The 17,497-nt window shown below is 31.8% G+C and overlaps 1 protein-coding gene across 1 annotated transcript in view; it reads left to right on the top strand.

The window, feature by feature from the left end:
• The window catches only part of trol (terribly reduced optic lobes), a 1,293,721-nt gene that overhangs the window by 759,051 nt on the left and 517,173 nt on the right, over positions 1–17,497 (top strand). The window contains exon 47 of the mRNA XM_067129897.1: positions 9,285–9,398. Coding sequence (XP_066985998.1) covers positions 9,285–9,398 — 114 coding nt within the window. The remainder of the gene's footprint in view (positions 1–9,284; positions 9,399–17,497) is intronic.

Below are 17,497 nucleotides of genomic sequence, written 5' to 3'. Positions count from 1 at the left end.
GAAGCTACAAATATAATTTAATATCCAATTCACGCTACTTCAGGAATATCCCTAACAGGAATAATCACCAAAGGGGAATTATAAGTAATAAATGGAACGGTACCAAAGTTTCTCGAACACTGAACACAGTACCTTCCAATGACCCCAGTCGACGGCTAGACCACTGAGCCATCAAGAGAGGTATAAGTTAATGGTGAATCTGCCATACTTGTTTGCCCATCGAGATGGGGAAAACTGTACTGAGCGTCAGCATTAACCCACCTCCACCATGATAGCTAATTGGTATGTTTGGAACACGCAGCTCTTTTTATGAATTTTTATCACATCACCGTGATTTATATGCAGTCATTAAGCTACAAATGTTTAATATCCAATTCACACCACTTCAGGAACGTCCCTGAGGGGAATTTGAGTGAAGGGAATTATAAGTGATATATATATATATATATATATATATATATATATATATATATATATATATATATATATATATATATATATATATATATATATATATATATATATATATATATATATATATATATATATATATATATATATATATATAATCTATATATATATATATATAAGATCTATTCTAACCTCTCACCTTGCAAGACTCTTACTGGCTCCCAATTTAAACAGAAATAACCCTGCCCATTACAAGTTTAAGAAACTAAAACTTTTCAGTGGGTCTAACAACTAAGTACTTAGCTTAACTCGTGCAAAGTTGGAGAATAAAGTGCGTAGTCGAACACGATTCCAAAGCACATCCTGGGGACAAATGAACTCTTGGACAGACCAGAGTGTAATGAAGATGGCATCGACTTGTTGTCACATCTGTGCGAGTATGAAGTAGAGCCTAGGTGATCGTCGTCCTATTATCACAAATGTGAGAGTATGAAGTAGAGCCTATCCTGAGTCCCGTATATCCTATCACTGTGTCAACAAGCACTATTCTGGCTGAGACCAACTATAAGAGAATTTTTTGTAATTGGTTGGTCTGTCTTATAGAGCCCTGGGGGGACCATAAGTGTGTAACTCCATTGAAAACAAGCAGTGGCTATGTCAAAACCTGTTTTATATATATATAAATAAAGATAAAATCCACGAAGGAAACGGAAACACTGGAGTGCTGCGAGGTTTTTCGACACTAGTCCTTTACTAGTCTGCTAAGTAAAGGACTAGTGCCGAAAAAGGCCTCGCAGCACTCCAGTGTTTGCTTTCTTTGTGATTTTATCTTTATTTATATATTCCGCCTCCATATTTTCTTGATTCAGTTTTATCTTTATTTATATATTCATATATACGTTCCATATTTTCGTGATTCAGTTATACATATATATATATATATATATATATATATATATATATATATATATATGTGTATATGGATACAGTAGAACCTCAGTTTTCATACATAATCTGTTCCAGAGAAAGTCTGACGAAAACCAAATCGCACGCAAATTGAAGCAATGATTCCCATAAGTAATAATGTAAATTCCATTAATCCATTCCAGACATCCAATAATATTAACAAAAAATTCATTTTAAAGAAAATAATTATAGTTTTACATACAGAAAACAATGAGACATAAATATAAGTGACTAATGAAATGGATAAATGAACATTTAACATCACTTTTACCATTATTGAAGACTTGTTGACATATGGAAGGTGGCAAGGAAGGGAGAGGGAGGAGGGGTTATTGTTTGGAAGGGGAATCCCCCTCCATAAGGACTTCAGGTATCAAGGCCCTATCTGGGGTTACTATCCTTTTCTTCTTTTCTGACATCTCTTTAAGGTTGCCTAAAGTGGAACAAAGCATTGTCATTGAACATGCTGACACAACTGGCAACAACTTTGTTAAGGTGATATTTCTTCACAAAACTTTGCAACTCACTCCACCTTGCACACATGTCCTTAATCACTGAAGAAGGCATGTTATCCCCTCGCTCTTCCTCCCATTGTTTCTTGTCAACATCACTGTCTGTCATTGTTTCTTAACCCTTTGTGAGCAGGCATCATCAAATGACGAATATTTATGGCTTTAGGGTATATTCTGGGTATCATCCTCTGACGATCAAGATTTTGCGGCATACGCTTTGAACGAATTTTGTGGGAAAAGTGTTCAGATTACTTCCATGGGCCATAAATGACTCATGGCAACTATAATAGCTAGTCAGTACAGGAGAGAGAGAGAACACTTCACCTTGATATGTTGAAGGGGGAATGTTGTTCACCATTCCTATCCAAGGATGTCTTGTAACTATTTTATAATAAATATACTCAGAATTTGTTACTGATTTTAGTTCTTATCTGTTATGATACTGTGTGAACTGCAATTATAATTTTACAAAGTAAATTTTAAAAATTATTAGAAAAAAATTTATAACTTGGTAAAATTAGCATATTTTTTACAACTGTCTTGGTAAAGAGGCCCCTCACAGGGTTGGAAATATTTGATTTTAATTTCCCGTGGAAGGTACAGAATTTTCTTTAGAATTTTTTTTCCTATACCATATGCATATGTATATCTTCCTCTTTCCATTGATGTGTTTTATTTTAACTTGGCCATCATTCAATTTAGCCCAGTCTAGGGCTATGCTTAATATGCGTTTTAGGCCGGACTGTGAGGATTAACCAGGGGAAATGTCAAATCCTGCAAGGATTGAAATACTTATCAATCATAATTACATTTGGTTTAATTTGTTCTTGAGGTTTAGTGAACTGGATACTATAACAATATTTATGGGTTCCTGTCTATGAAAAAGTCATGTATGTATAAGACAAAAACTCATAATTACTGTATATTTCCGCGTATAAGACGACCTTTAAATCATAAAATTCACCCCTAAAAATTTTCCCACAAAATTCGTTCAAAGCGTATGCCGCAAAATCTTGATCGTCAGAGGATGATACCCAGAATATACCCTAAAGCCATAAATATTCGTCATTTGATGATGCCTGCTCACAAAGGGTTAAGAAACAATGACAGACAGTGATGTTGACAAGAAACAATGACAGACAGTGATTTTGACCACCTGGCTATCGAGAGGTATAAGTTGATATCAACTCTGCTTTTCAGTTGCCTGTCATTCAGTTTGCATACTTAGAATCAGTATCATCCCACTTCACCATTACAGCTAATTGGTAATTGTGTAACACATTGCTAAATATGAATCTTTGTAATTTTACACATGAATTTTTTATATTCACAAATATTTAACCACTAATGTTTAATATCAAATTAACCATACCTCGAGAATAACCTACAGCCCAAGGGAAATTATAACTGAAAGGGCTATTGCCTGGTGCAGAGACAGCAGTAGACAGTGACCTTGACCACCAACAGCCCAAGGGAAATTATAACTGAAAGGGCTATTGCCTGGTGCAGAGACAGCAGTAGACAGTGACCTTGACCACCAACAGCCCAAGGGAAATTATAACTGAAAGGGCTATTGCCTGGTGCAGAGACAGCAGTAGACAGTGACCTTGACCACCAGGCAGCTGTTCCAATCTGGCATTTATCAGTTGTAATTCCCCTTGGGTGTAAATCCATGGGGTATGTTGAATTGGATATTTTAAACAATATTGATAGCTAGGTGGTCAAAGTTACTGTCTATTGTTGTTTCTAAATCAGGAAACAGTTTGAATACTGCTGGGGATGAAGGACTAATCATTAAAATTCCTCTTGTGTATATGTATATGTATACACACATACATTATATATATATATATATATATATATATATATATATATATATATATATATATATATATATATATATATATATATATATATATATATATATATATAACAATAGCCACAGTGCCCTCTTAACTCCTTGAAGTCTTGATGATTTTTTTGATATGCTTGTCACTATAAAGTCTGAAGATCCAAATGCAAGAAATTATGATGTCTGGTAGCAGGAAATGAATCCATTATCACGACACGGTCACTTTACCGACCTGACCCCATCTTGATTATGGTGATGCAGGTTCGTTTCCCACTACCAGACATCATAATTTCTTGGATCTTAAGGTTTTGTGGTGACCAGCATATCCAAAAAATCACAAAGAATTCGAGGAGTTAAGAGGGCATTGTGGTTATGGCAATTACATATGTATCTGGTAAAAAGTGACCAGTAAATTCTGCATACATACATACATATATATATATATATATATATATATATATATATATATATATATATATATATATATATATATATATATATATATATATATATATATATATATGTATGTATGTATGTATGTATGTATGTGTATGTATACATACATACATACATACATATACATGTATATATATATATATATATATAATGTATGCATGTATGTTTCTATAACTGAATCACAAAGATGTGGAACATGATGAATGTATAAATAAAGGCAATAGCCACGAAGGGAAAAGTGAAACACAGAGTGGTTGCTAGGCCTTTCAAATTACTGTCCTTTACTTAGCAGACTGATAAGAAGTATAAAAATAAGTTTACAAGAAAGCTCATATAATTGACAGATGGGGATCATAAAGGAACAGATGTACCTGGAATCCAACCAAAACAAGGGTAAATACTTGAGAGATTTTACAAAAAGATGGGCCCAACAGCTCGGAAGCAGGGAAGAGTCAGGTAAAGGATTTTACAGGGGAAGAGACTGATCACCATAAATGACCATGGAATGAATAAGCTGATTAAATATGTTTATAGAAATACAACAACTCAATATATTCTCCTTTTGGTAAACAGTAACAATTTTTGCAAAGTGAACATTTAAAATATATATATATATATATATATATATATATATATATATATATATATATATATATATATATATATATATATATATATATATATATATATATATATATTAAACATACGAATATTAAGGTGATTCTTGAACATTTTACTAATACAGGGGTCCAAATAATGTACATATAAGAGCAGATTCTAAAAGATTTTGAAAGTCAGGCCACCACCTTAATATCAAAATATCCCATTTTTCTTTTATGTTTTTACAAGCATTGTGCATTGTCAGTCCCCTGTATTTAGATAAAGAAATCAAATATATAAGAAAAATAGGGACAGATTTCTGTTATCCTTCACATATACTAGATATTTGCTGTAATAAAGCCCACAAAAAGTTTTATAGTGAAAGTAACATGGAGAAAGGAACCCCTAAGAACATTCTTAGCTTGCCATATTTTAGAATTTTTGAAACCATAAAGTAATTGTTAAAATCTTTTACTGTCAACTTGGTTTTTTCATATAATAATATACTGAAAGGAATGTTAATAAAAAATAGCCCCAAGGAAAGCAACAACATAACATTTAAAATTCCTTGCTTGGACTGCTCTTCTTTTTATATTGGTAAATCCAGTAAGGATTTAGAAGTAAGAATTAAACAGCACAAGTATTCTGTCAAGACTGGGCAAACATCAAATTCAATATTCATTCATTTAAGGGAAAACTCACAGGATCAATTGGGCTGAAATTTCATTGATTTCCAGATTGAAAGATTTCACGAAATCTTTTAGAATCTGCTATTATACAGCTTACATCCAGTTGTAGTTTTAACCTTAGCCCTGGCATGTATTATTTGGACCCCTGTATTAGCAAAATGTTCAAGAATGACCTTAAAGATAAAATCACTAACTTAATTACTAATTAGTTATCTTATATATAATTTCTGTATATTCGTATAGTTAATATATATTTTTTAAATGTTCACTTTACAAAAATTTTTATTGTTTACCAAAAGGAGAATATATTGAGTTGTATTTTTATAAACACATTTAATCAGCTTATTCATTCCACGGTCATTTATGGTGATCAGTCTCTCCCCCTGTATAATCCTTTAATTGACTCTTCCCTGCTTCTGAGCTGTTGGGCCTATCTTTTTGTAAAATCTCTCAAATATTTACCCTTGTTTTGGTAGGTCCACTAATTCTTCAACTGTGTTGGATTCCAGGTACATCTGTTCCTTTTAATCCCCATCTGTCAATTATATGAGCTTTCTTGTAATCTTATCTTTATATTATCAGTCTGCTTAGTAAAGGACAGTAAGTTGAAAGGCCTAGCAACCACTCTGTTTCACTTTTTCCTTGTGTGGCTATATACATACATATATATATATATATATATATATATATATATATATATATATATATATATATATATATATATATATATATATATATATATATATATATATATATATATATATATATATAATTTTCCCACAACCCTTGGGAAAATAGCATGTGACAGGGCACATTTGGTAACTATAGGAGTTGGAAGTGCCAGAGTTACTTGGATTAGAACTAGGAGGGAGGCAGGCCTGAGAATGATTGGTTATTTGTTGAAGATCAAGCATACACAAGACATGAATGGCAGAATTGTGCAGAGGTGCATTGCCTCAAATGACATTTTAGACAATGGTCATATATACACACAGTTAAACTAGTGGTAACTTTTTTAGGTACTGCTCACAAAACATAAACATTTGCATTGTCAGCATCAGCATCTTACTTTTAAATTTTTATTTCCATGGTTTATTTATATCCCATACTAGATACAATACTGCCATATATATACATATTAAACAGCTACTGTATTTGAGATGTGTCATTTGCGAATACAAAAATATATTGCTTCACAGAGCACTTTTTCGTGGAAAACTGGGAGAGCTTTGTTTTTTTCTTCACATGCTTGTTGAAACTAATGTCCTAGGACTTAAGAGTTCAAGATCATTGATACATAATAGATAAAAATTAAGCAGTGTTGAAAAGTAGTAAAATAAGTAAGAGTAGTTTATCAGAATTATTACAGTAAAAAATTTAGTTTCCAGTGTCATAACATTTCCATATCTCATTTTGCCAGTTGTTATTTGAAATGCAAATGACATTAAATAAACAGTTACAAGCGATTTTGGCTATTCGTCTGAGGTTTCTAACTAGTCATGTGTTCACGTTAGGAATTTACCCAAATTCTTGCAAAAAATAGGGTGTAAATTTAGTATGAGAAATAGTGGTTGAGTCATTTCTGGTATCTTATTAAAGTGATTAACCCTTAAGCAGTGGCATAGTTTACCAATAGCTTTGTTAAATGTTAATATTGTAAATAGGTCATAAATCTCCTTTCCTTTATCAGTGCAGTAGAATTTCCTTTCTGGTCCATTTAGCCCTGATTGCCTTTTAGAGGTAATGCTTTAGCTTCTTCTGTAAACTAGTAGAAAATATCCATTTAACACTTGAATGTTTGTTCTTCATAGGTTTTTGTGTCCTTAAATTGTTTTGCAAATATTTATTTACCGAAAAGTATGAGCTTGCATTTTGTATCTTAAATGTCATTCGGTGCATCATCTTTGTAGTTGAAGATTTTGGAATCTGGACATAAAACAGTATATTTATCGTTAAAGCGACATAAAACAGTATATTTATAGTTCAAGCTTGCAGGTTTATTGAATGCCAATTTAATGTGAGACACTAAGTAGCTGTGTGTGTTCAGTAAAGTAGAGAAACTCATCTTTAAAAATATATTAGGTAAGTGTTCTGTTTTTGAGTGGCCTTTATTAAGTAGCTTAAGCATGATTATCTCTAGAACTACATAACTACATGCAGTTATGTGTAACTGGGATCTATTAATGCATTTATGAAATAAATGCATTGATAATTAAGATTATTCAGAAAATTACAAATTAAGTATCTGAAACTGAAGTTTACCTTTTTTTGACTTGTTTTATTTTCATTTTACCACAAAATTATGCAACATATTCCTGAATGTGACTTTGCTTACTGTGAAACTGTTTTCTATGATTCTGATGCATTGTGCTCATGAACCAGATGTTTTATTAGAGTACTGTGTTTGAGCAGAAAGATAATAGAGATGTTTTTGGAACTTGCTAAATCAAATATACTTAGTGGAGTCTGTTTGTACAAAGATTCAAGTAAGTTAATTACACCATCTGGAACTAGATTAGTGAAAAATGCTGAGTTCAGTTGAATTGTATATATATATATATATATATATATATATATATATATATATATATATATATATATATATATATATATATATATATATATATATATATATATATATATATATATATATATATATATATATATATATACACACATATATACTGTATGTATATATATGTATATGTATAGATTTGATAGTGTAGCCATTGTTTGTCCTCAAAGGTTTTACCCTTATGGTCCTGCCAGGGTTCCATAAGACAGGCAAATATTAAAGAATTATCTCATAGCTGGTCCTGGCCAGAATAGTACCTGTTGACTCAAGGCAGGACAGGAGGGCTCACTCCCTTGCATGGAAGACTCATGGCAGTGAACATAAATAGGTTTCTCCTATGTTAAAACTTCTTGTATGTATGTATGTTATATATATATATATATATATATATATATATATATATATATATATATATATATATATATATATATATATATATATATATATATATATATATATATATATATATATATATATATATATATATATATATATATATATATATATATATATATATATATATATATTGTATTTATATATCAGTATCTGAATAAAGGCAATTAAAAAAATCCTAAATATGAAGAAAACTTCTTCATTGAAATTGGGTAAGTGAAGTACAGTTTTTAATTATGTAGGTTGCAGTAGATATGTTGCACAACATTCATCACAAGATGGCTAACAGTTTTTTTTTCAATGTTTTGATTACGTATTTGGAAATTTCAGTATTTTAGATTGTTTTGAAGATGTTTGATTACTGTTTTCCTATGACTAGTAATGTTGTAAAACCAAATGCTTAAAATGGTTTTAATGAAGAGCATTAAGCTGTGAAGGTATTTTAAACTGGCAATAGGTAAATTTGTAAAAAATTTCTCTCTCTCTCTCTCTCTCTCTCTCTCTCTCTCTCTCTCTCTCTCTCTCTCTCTCTCTCTCTCTCTCTCTCTCTCTCTCTCTCTCTCTCTCTCTCTCTCTCTCTCTCTCTCTCTCTCTCTCTCTCTCTCTCTCTCTCTCTCTCTCTCTCTCTCTCTCTCTCTCTCTCTCTCTCTCTCTCTGTTGTTTCCAATTTGTTTGTTTGCTCATCTCATTATTTAAATTATCATTTATTTTTCCTCCTAAACATTGATTTAAGATACAGTATAATTAAACTTTTGTTGTAACTGAGTTTTTAGCTAATTCATTTGTTTACAGTTTTATGGTTATTATAAAATGAATTTTTCACCTTTCAGCATCAGATTGTCGTCATGATCAGTTCCGGTGTGAGGATAACTCATGTATTGAGCTCAGCCAACGATGTAATGGCCGTGCAGAGTGTCTAAACGGGGAAGATGAAAGAGGATGTCGTAAGTATTCAAGTTGTTTTTTGTATATTATGTTATTTTTATATCTATGAAAATAATATTGAAACGAGTTCATTTTTCTATTGACAGAGCAATTTTCTTTTTATTTTGTCATATCATTGCGCCTGATTATGGAAAGTATGTGGCACTTGTATTTTATACTTTAAAATTTTTACTGAACATGAATTACATATAAACGTAATTACTGTACTGTACAATGAAACGAAGTCACTATGAGATAATGCACATTATTTCCTGTAGTTTTTCAGTGACACTTTACTGATGAGACATTTTGTCACTTCTATTTAGTTATCACAGAGAACTTACAGGCAACAGTCATCATTGTTAAAGGTACCAGCAGGCATACGTTTGTGCATTGCATATTAAGCTGTAGCTGGAGTGTGCCTTTTACTCATATGCTGTAACCAAAATAGTAAAGAGAAGAGCTATATAAAATCAATATTTTTACAAAATGGAATAATTTTTATTTTAAATTATCATATAAAACAGCATATATAAAAGGTCAATAGTTAGTAAGAGCCCTAGTGCTCTTATGTAACTCCTTTGAATCTGTTTTTGTCAAACTTTGAAAATTTAATCGAGCATGTGTGAACCATTAGAAAACACTCAGTTATAGAAAAGTAAAATGTATCTTTACAAAGATTAACCAGACCATAACTCAACTTGTATGATGAAATGTGCAGTCAGCTGCTTCCCAAAGTGAGATGTGAGTCTTGCAAATGATTAGTGACAAGACTTCTAGATTACTTTTGGCTTGTGAAATTATCTTAGTTTTCCCAGACTAAGATTAAAGCATGTTGACTTAAACATTGTAAATACATATAAAATTTGGGATATTATAAGCAGTTATTTTTGTTAATATGTGAATAGAAGTTAGTGTGCTTTAATTATAGAAGATTCTATTTTGCAGCTCTATTTTTCTGTTTCTTTTCCAATACTGTGTATATGTAGTATTTTTTTAGTTAATGCTGAAGGATGATGCAGTGATACACAATACACAACCTAAGCTATGGGACACATTATAAGATTTTAACCAACAGACACATTTCAGTACAAAAGATGTACATTGCTTTTCCTTCCATTCATAGCACATCACTTGTTTTTCCTATAGTAAGCATTTATTGTCCATTACTGTGTGAAATACAATACCTCTTTTTTTGCTCTTATGGCAAAATTATCCAACAAGCTAAATGATCAGATTGGTGATCATTCTGAAAAAAATAAAAATGGATGTATGTTGTTTTATGCGAGACCCATTAGGTAATTCATCCCATCATATCTGTCAAAAGCAGTCAACCCTTAACCTGTATTCTTTGGTGAACAGATGTTGATGTCCCAAGGTTTGATGAACACCATACAACAGTGTAATGCCCGTTAACACCATCAGCATTGCTTTCTTTTTACCTCTTGACCATGGTTGCATAGTAACTAATTATTTAAAACTGTCAAATTTACTTTGCTCTAATTTTCACATACATTTTAAGAATACCTTGTAGCCCAACCCTGTGAAAATATAAAAATGCAACTTGGTGGTTTTATTAAACTGCCCTTTATGATATTGTTAAGATGGAAGTCAAATATTTCCTTGCTTTTTAACAGAGCTTTCTTGTAATATGTGAGAATATGGTCAACAGAATGCCAAACTTATTAGAAATTTGCATTTTAGGAACATATTTTTGTATGGGAATAAATGTATGTGGTCAACATAATATCATGTTTTACTCTGTATGTGTACATTTTGATTAACAATTGTAAGAAAGGTATACTTTCTTACATGGTTTATAAATGAAAGAATTATATCCATGTCATGGTGGACTTGTTATTTTTTACAACTTTCTCTGCCATATTTTAAATACCTGGTTATTGAATGAAATAATCATATGTAATGTTCAGTACACAAAAAATATAATGCAATGAATGAAAACACTTAGAAACTCCAAAGGCAAGTAAAACTCATGAAAACTGGTAGGATCATTTAGTTTACTTTGTCAGCTTATATAGCTGTGTGATTCATATTATTATGGAAAGTACGAAAAGAATGTCAAAATTGTTTCAACTTACCCCTATTTCATTTATAACTTTAGCATGTACAATAATAATTATCAGTATTTTGTTGGGTGCTTCAGTAGTCTTGTCAGTCTGGTACAAATAGGTTATGCATATCTGGGCTAAGTTAGCCTGCAAATATAGCTTGAGGTTTTGAAGTTTTATAACTTTGTCATTGTGGTTTAAAACTTGGCAGTGTGCTTCGTGTGATTATTATTATGAAATACGTTGAGAGAATGATAAAATTCTGTTACTGATATCCAGTATTATTATTCACGTTGTATTTGTATTTATTTTCATGAGTCACATGCGCACATCATACAACTGCTCTGATAATTTCTTTCTTACTCCTTCTCTTCCTTTTTCTTCTCAGCCTAATCCTTGGTTGGGGTTGTTGCTTTCAATAACCCTCCCCCTGCTGTCTATATCTTGTGTCCTCGTTATGTTTATTCTTTTGTCACTTGACTTCTTGAGTACAGTCTGTTCATGATCTCTCTTGCAGTGTGTTGTTCATCATCTCCCCTTTTCATCTGATGCCCAAACTATCTCACTCTTGAATCTTGTGCTTTCTTGGACATTACAGTGAATTATCTGATCCCCTGATGTATTAATTTCTAATTCAATCTTTCCTTGTTACTCCGATCAACCATCCGAGCATCTTCATTTCTGCCACATCTGACTTATTTTCCTCTTGTTTTCTTCAGAGGTGCCACTTTTAACCCATATAACACAGTAGGTTTCACTGCTACTGTACATACCCTGCTTTTATGTTAAGGGATACTCTTGTTGCAGATTACAACTGACATCACCCTCCAGATATTCCATTCAGTTTGATTTGATGATGACCTCTTTATCCATATCACCTGCTGCATCTATTATTGTGCTTGGATACTTGAACTTGAAAACTCTCTTGATGCTAATTTTTCTCAGCTTACTCATGACTTGCTGATCATCATCTGTCCTATTTGTCATACATTCAGTCTCCAGTTCCTTGTTAGACGAGTCGATAGAGTTGTGGGCTAGCACTCGCTAGGCCCAAGTTTGAGTCTCCGGCTGGTTAATGAAGAATTAGAGGAATTTATTTCTGGTGATAGAAATTCATTTCTCGCTATAATTTGGTTCGGATTCCGTAGTAAGCAGTAGGTCCTGTTGCTAAGTAACCAGTTGGTTCTTAGCCACGTAAAATAAGCCTAATCCTTCGGGCCAGCCCTAGGAGAGCTGTTAATCAGCTCAGTGGTCTGGTAAAACTAAGGTATACTTAACTTTTTCTGTCTGACTTATGTTCATCCCTTTACTCTGTAATGTATATTTCCACCCATATAGCTTACTCTCTTGCTCCTCTCAAATTTTTGCAATGAAAATGTTGTCATCTGCATAGGCCATACACCAAGGTGGCTCATTCCTTACATCCTTGGCCATTACATCCAGTACTGTGATGAACAAGAATGGGCTTAGTGTTGATCCCTAGTACAGTTCTTCTTTGACCTGGAAGCTGCTAATCATCCCTACATTACTTCGCATGCTGGTTGTGACATTTCTGAACATTTCACTAATTACTCTCAGATGGTTTTTTTTATGCCAAATTCATCTTGAACACAGACATAAAAATAGGAAAATTGTAAACCTTCCTTCACCAGGAAGCCAGGGTCAAGGAGGCTTTTGTATCCTGAAGTTGAGCAACAGTCGAAGTTTTTTATAATTTGTTCTCATAGTTTTATGGAGATATGGCTTCTTATGATGATGATGCTGGTTCATTGTAATCATATAGTGATTTTGAGATTGATAGTTACGATGACAGTGACGATAGTAATGTGGGTGTTTAGGTTAACGTGTACGTATATGATGGTTGAAATACACACACAAATACACCCATTCAACCTATTGTAGTAATAATTGTTCCATATTTTTTTGTATTTTTTTAGGTGTTCCTTCAATAGCCAAGGAGTAATTTTTGCATGATAAAATTTAGAATTGTCTCGGAAAATATTGTACGAAGCATTCCAAAAATAGAAAGTTGGTATTGAAAATTTTTTCTTTCTAAAAAATGTTTTATTTTTATTTTTAAGATTTTCATATATATATATATATATATATATATATATATATATATATATATATATATATTACATATTATATTATTAATCTGTGACCAAAGGCAATTCCAACCATGTGTAACATTAGGTGATAAGTTAAAAAATGAGCAAGAAAATATTGGTTTTATTACTGAACTTACAATTGCTACATGTAGTCATTAAGTGGGATCCCCTTAGCATCTTGTTGGTTAACAAGGAAAAGAGATTAGCCTAATGTTATCTGGACTATTGAACATGTAGCTTGTATGATACACAGGAAATATGTTGAAATCATGTTTAGGGGACGAAATTTAAAGGGTTGCACATTACGTGAGATTAAATGATACATGAGTATATACTGTACAGCATATTTCATTTCTTGTACTCACTTTGCCCTATCATGGAAACTGTTTTTGTAAAACACCATGTGTTTATATCTTTAGCACGTTTGGCATTTCTCAGTGACTGTCTAAAGCAATATCATTTTAAGAACACTGCTAAAAAGTAGTTGACCATTTTTTGTTTCATTGAAATTAATGATTCTCATTTCACTTCATGATATCATGGAAGCTTTACTTGTATTCCTGTGTGTGTGTGTGTGTTTACATCTACATGTGGCATTTCGTCAGTGTTGATGTTAACATTTTCCTTTTTTTTTTCCTTTTAGGAGTGACTATATGATTATCACGCATATCATAACAGTATACTAGAAAATATTTCATCGCTTTTGATATATAATCGCTAATTAAAAATATTTAAAATGCGAATTTATAGATTGATAACGTGTTGTTTATAACTTGTCTAGATGCTATCAGTCAAAGCAAAGGAGTGTATGCTTACGTACTGCATATGCACGCGCTAAGGATATCAAAGGGTACTAAGTTTGTTTGTTGTTACATCTTTTATGCAATGAAAATAAAACTGAGAATAATGTAGCATGAAATGAAAATTAAACAAGGTTATACCTCAGATGTTTCTCTCTCTCTCTCTCTCTCTCTCTCTCTCTCTCTCTCTCTCTCTCTCTCTCTCTCTCTCTCTCTCTCTCTCTCTCTCTCAGTAAGATGTCTCCTCTTTTTTTTTTTTTTGCTGATGTATTTCATCACAAGTTAAAGTACAGTACTGTACATAAACTTAAAAAACAAAACCAAAAAAATGCTCCAACAAATTCAAACGCCTCCCTACCCCTCTCCACCCATCCTACATGGTGTTTCCACCCCCCTCCCAGCCAGGGAAACTCCTTCCCTGTTCCACATACCTTCCAAAACACCCTTTCTTAATGTGAGTTCTTGTAAACAGCCTAACTGCTGCTCCCTTCCCATGGCACCCAGCTTTCTGGCCACTTGCCCCACCTTCGAAACTCCACCAGGCTTCCCCCCACCCCTTTCTCTGTCTCTTCATGAGTAAGCAGTGTTACCAACATTTCCTTAGGCTTCAAGGCATTGCCAACCATTGAAGAGTGACATCTTCAAATTTCTTCAAATTTATATATGTAATATATCTTGGGTCCTTGGTCCAGTGCTGTCGGATAATGATGATTGGGATAATTGAGGATATATATATATATATATATATATATATATATATATATATATATATATATATATATATATATATATATATATATATATATATATATATATATATATATATATATATATATATATATATATATATATATATATATATATATATATATATATATATATATATATATATATATATATATATATATATATATATATATATATATATATATATATTATATATATTATATATATATATATATATATATATATATATATATATATATATATATATATATATATATATATATATATATATATATACATACATACATACATACATACATACATACATACATACATACATACACACACACACATATACCGTGCTCCCCAACTTTTATGCGGGGATATATTCCAGAACCTACACTGCAGAAATGCAAAATCTGTGGAAATGTAAAAATCCCCTCTAAAAATGCTTATAACTGCTTATTTTAATATTTCACTGCCTAATTTGATTGATATTTCAAACAAAAATATACTTTAAATTGTTAAACTAAAACAATATCATTTCAGACAAAAAATACATCCCAAACCATCATCCAAAAACACCCAAAGTAACCTTACCTTACAGTACTCTCCTACTACTGTTACTCTTAAGTAGGCTATATACACCTTACAATGCTTATAACTGCCTGTTTTAACAGTTCATCGCCAAACTTCACAGTTCAAACAAAAACGTACCTCAGACTATCATCCCAGAACACCCCAATATCATTTCAGAGTCATTTTGCAAAATTAAGTACCAGCCTACAACTGTTACTTCTAAGTATCCCGTATCATTCAGACACGTGCGTTTTCTTTGGCCTACATAACTTTGCACATCTTTCTGTGCATACTGTAATGCCCTGGGCGTGCATTTTACATATATTGATTTTTTCCTGTGTTGTAAGATGATTATGAAATTATATTTACTGTACAGGTACGTATTTTAGGATAGTACTGGTGTATAGAGCATATCTAAAATACGTGGGTAGTTTAGATCGACAGGACACGTACCTCCAAACAATGCTAGGTTTGTTATGTCATGTTAGTATTTTCATGATTAGCCTACTTACAAATACATTTACGATAAAAAAATTATTTACTACAGTAAGCTTTTGGTTTATGTGGTTTTGTGGTTAGTCCTCACCATCTCCCATAAATTTACTCAAAATTCTTGTGCCGTCATTCTCTCTCTCTCTCTCTCTCTCTCTCTCTCTCTCTCAGTATACATATACTTTAATGAGAAGACTGCAAAATGTCTATAGTGTACTCTATATTCACATATTAATATCATATTATACAAACATCAACATAATGAATATGCATCTTTTCCATGGATCTTTTAAAAAGTTCTGCTTTACATCACTGTATCCAGTTGATGTATTCTCATATCACTTTTGCATTATATAGCGATCAATATTTTGGTTTGGTAATTGGTTACGCAATAAGTTTATTTCGCTGTATTTAACTCGATTCTGAGCACTTTTCTTGCTTCTAGTTAGCGTAAATGAATCTCTGGATACTTTATTTATATAGAACAAGGTTATTTTTTCATTATACAAAGTTTTTTTAAATAAAAATTTAACTTAAATACATCTTGTTGTGAAATTAATTTAGCATTTTTTTCCGTTAATAGATGATGTTGGCCATTGGGAGCATGTTTGTTTTGTGTAAAAAAAAATCAAGATTCTTTTTGCTATTTTCACTTGATTTCATCATAATATGAGTGTACGTATTTATCTTTTATATGCGTGAAAACAGCAGTAACGTGTTCTTTGATGTCCAGTAGTTTTGATAAAATACTTTTCTCTCCAATTTTATATACAGTCAAGTTTCATCCATGTTGCCGATGCATGCTAATCTAATCAGCTTCAGCTACAACTTGCAGCTTAATTTTAGTAGTATATTTCCTTGCAGATCTTTTCTCAATAGCGAATAAGGGTATAATGTAAAAATACATCAGTCGTATTCTACTTAACGTCACTTTCAGCATAACTACGCTAATTGTTTACTACCGTAAGATGGTTAAAATACAAGCAAAACAGCCGTTGTTATCCGATTCGATTGTTATTAGCAAAACTGCAGTTTCTCGTTTGTTTATTTATGGCTGTACACATTTATGCAAGAGTTTAACATTACTGACAATTCTTTTATCACATTCTCTTTTACTTTTTTAACTAGAAGATGGGATAAAGAGATGGAGGGAAAGAAGTTGGTCTATAGTAATTTGGGGTCTCTCGCTGTCTGACTGTACACTGCTTCCTGCTCCAGCGCTAAATTTTAAAATATTTTCTATATATTGTCGTATCGGTATTAATTGCTAACCCTATCGCAGAATCGAATTATCGTAAGGCTAATTATATCAAGCACATATATATATATATATATATATATA

This window comes from Macrobrachium rosenbergii, chromosome 3, assembly GCF_040412425.1.
Source record: "Macrobrachium rosenbergii isolate ZJJX-2024 chromosome 3, ASM4041242v1, whole genome shotgun sequence".
In the NCBI taxonomy this organism is placed as follows: Eukaryota; Metazoa; Arthropoda; class Malacostraca; order Decapoda; family Palaemonidae; genus Macrobrachium; species Macrobrachium rosenbergii.
Note: the sequence above shows the minus strand (reverse complement) of the source record. Positions and strands in the feature narration are given on the sequence as shown.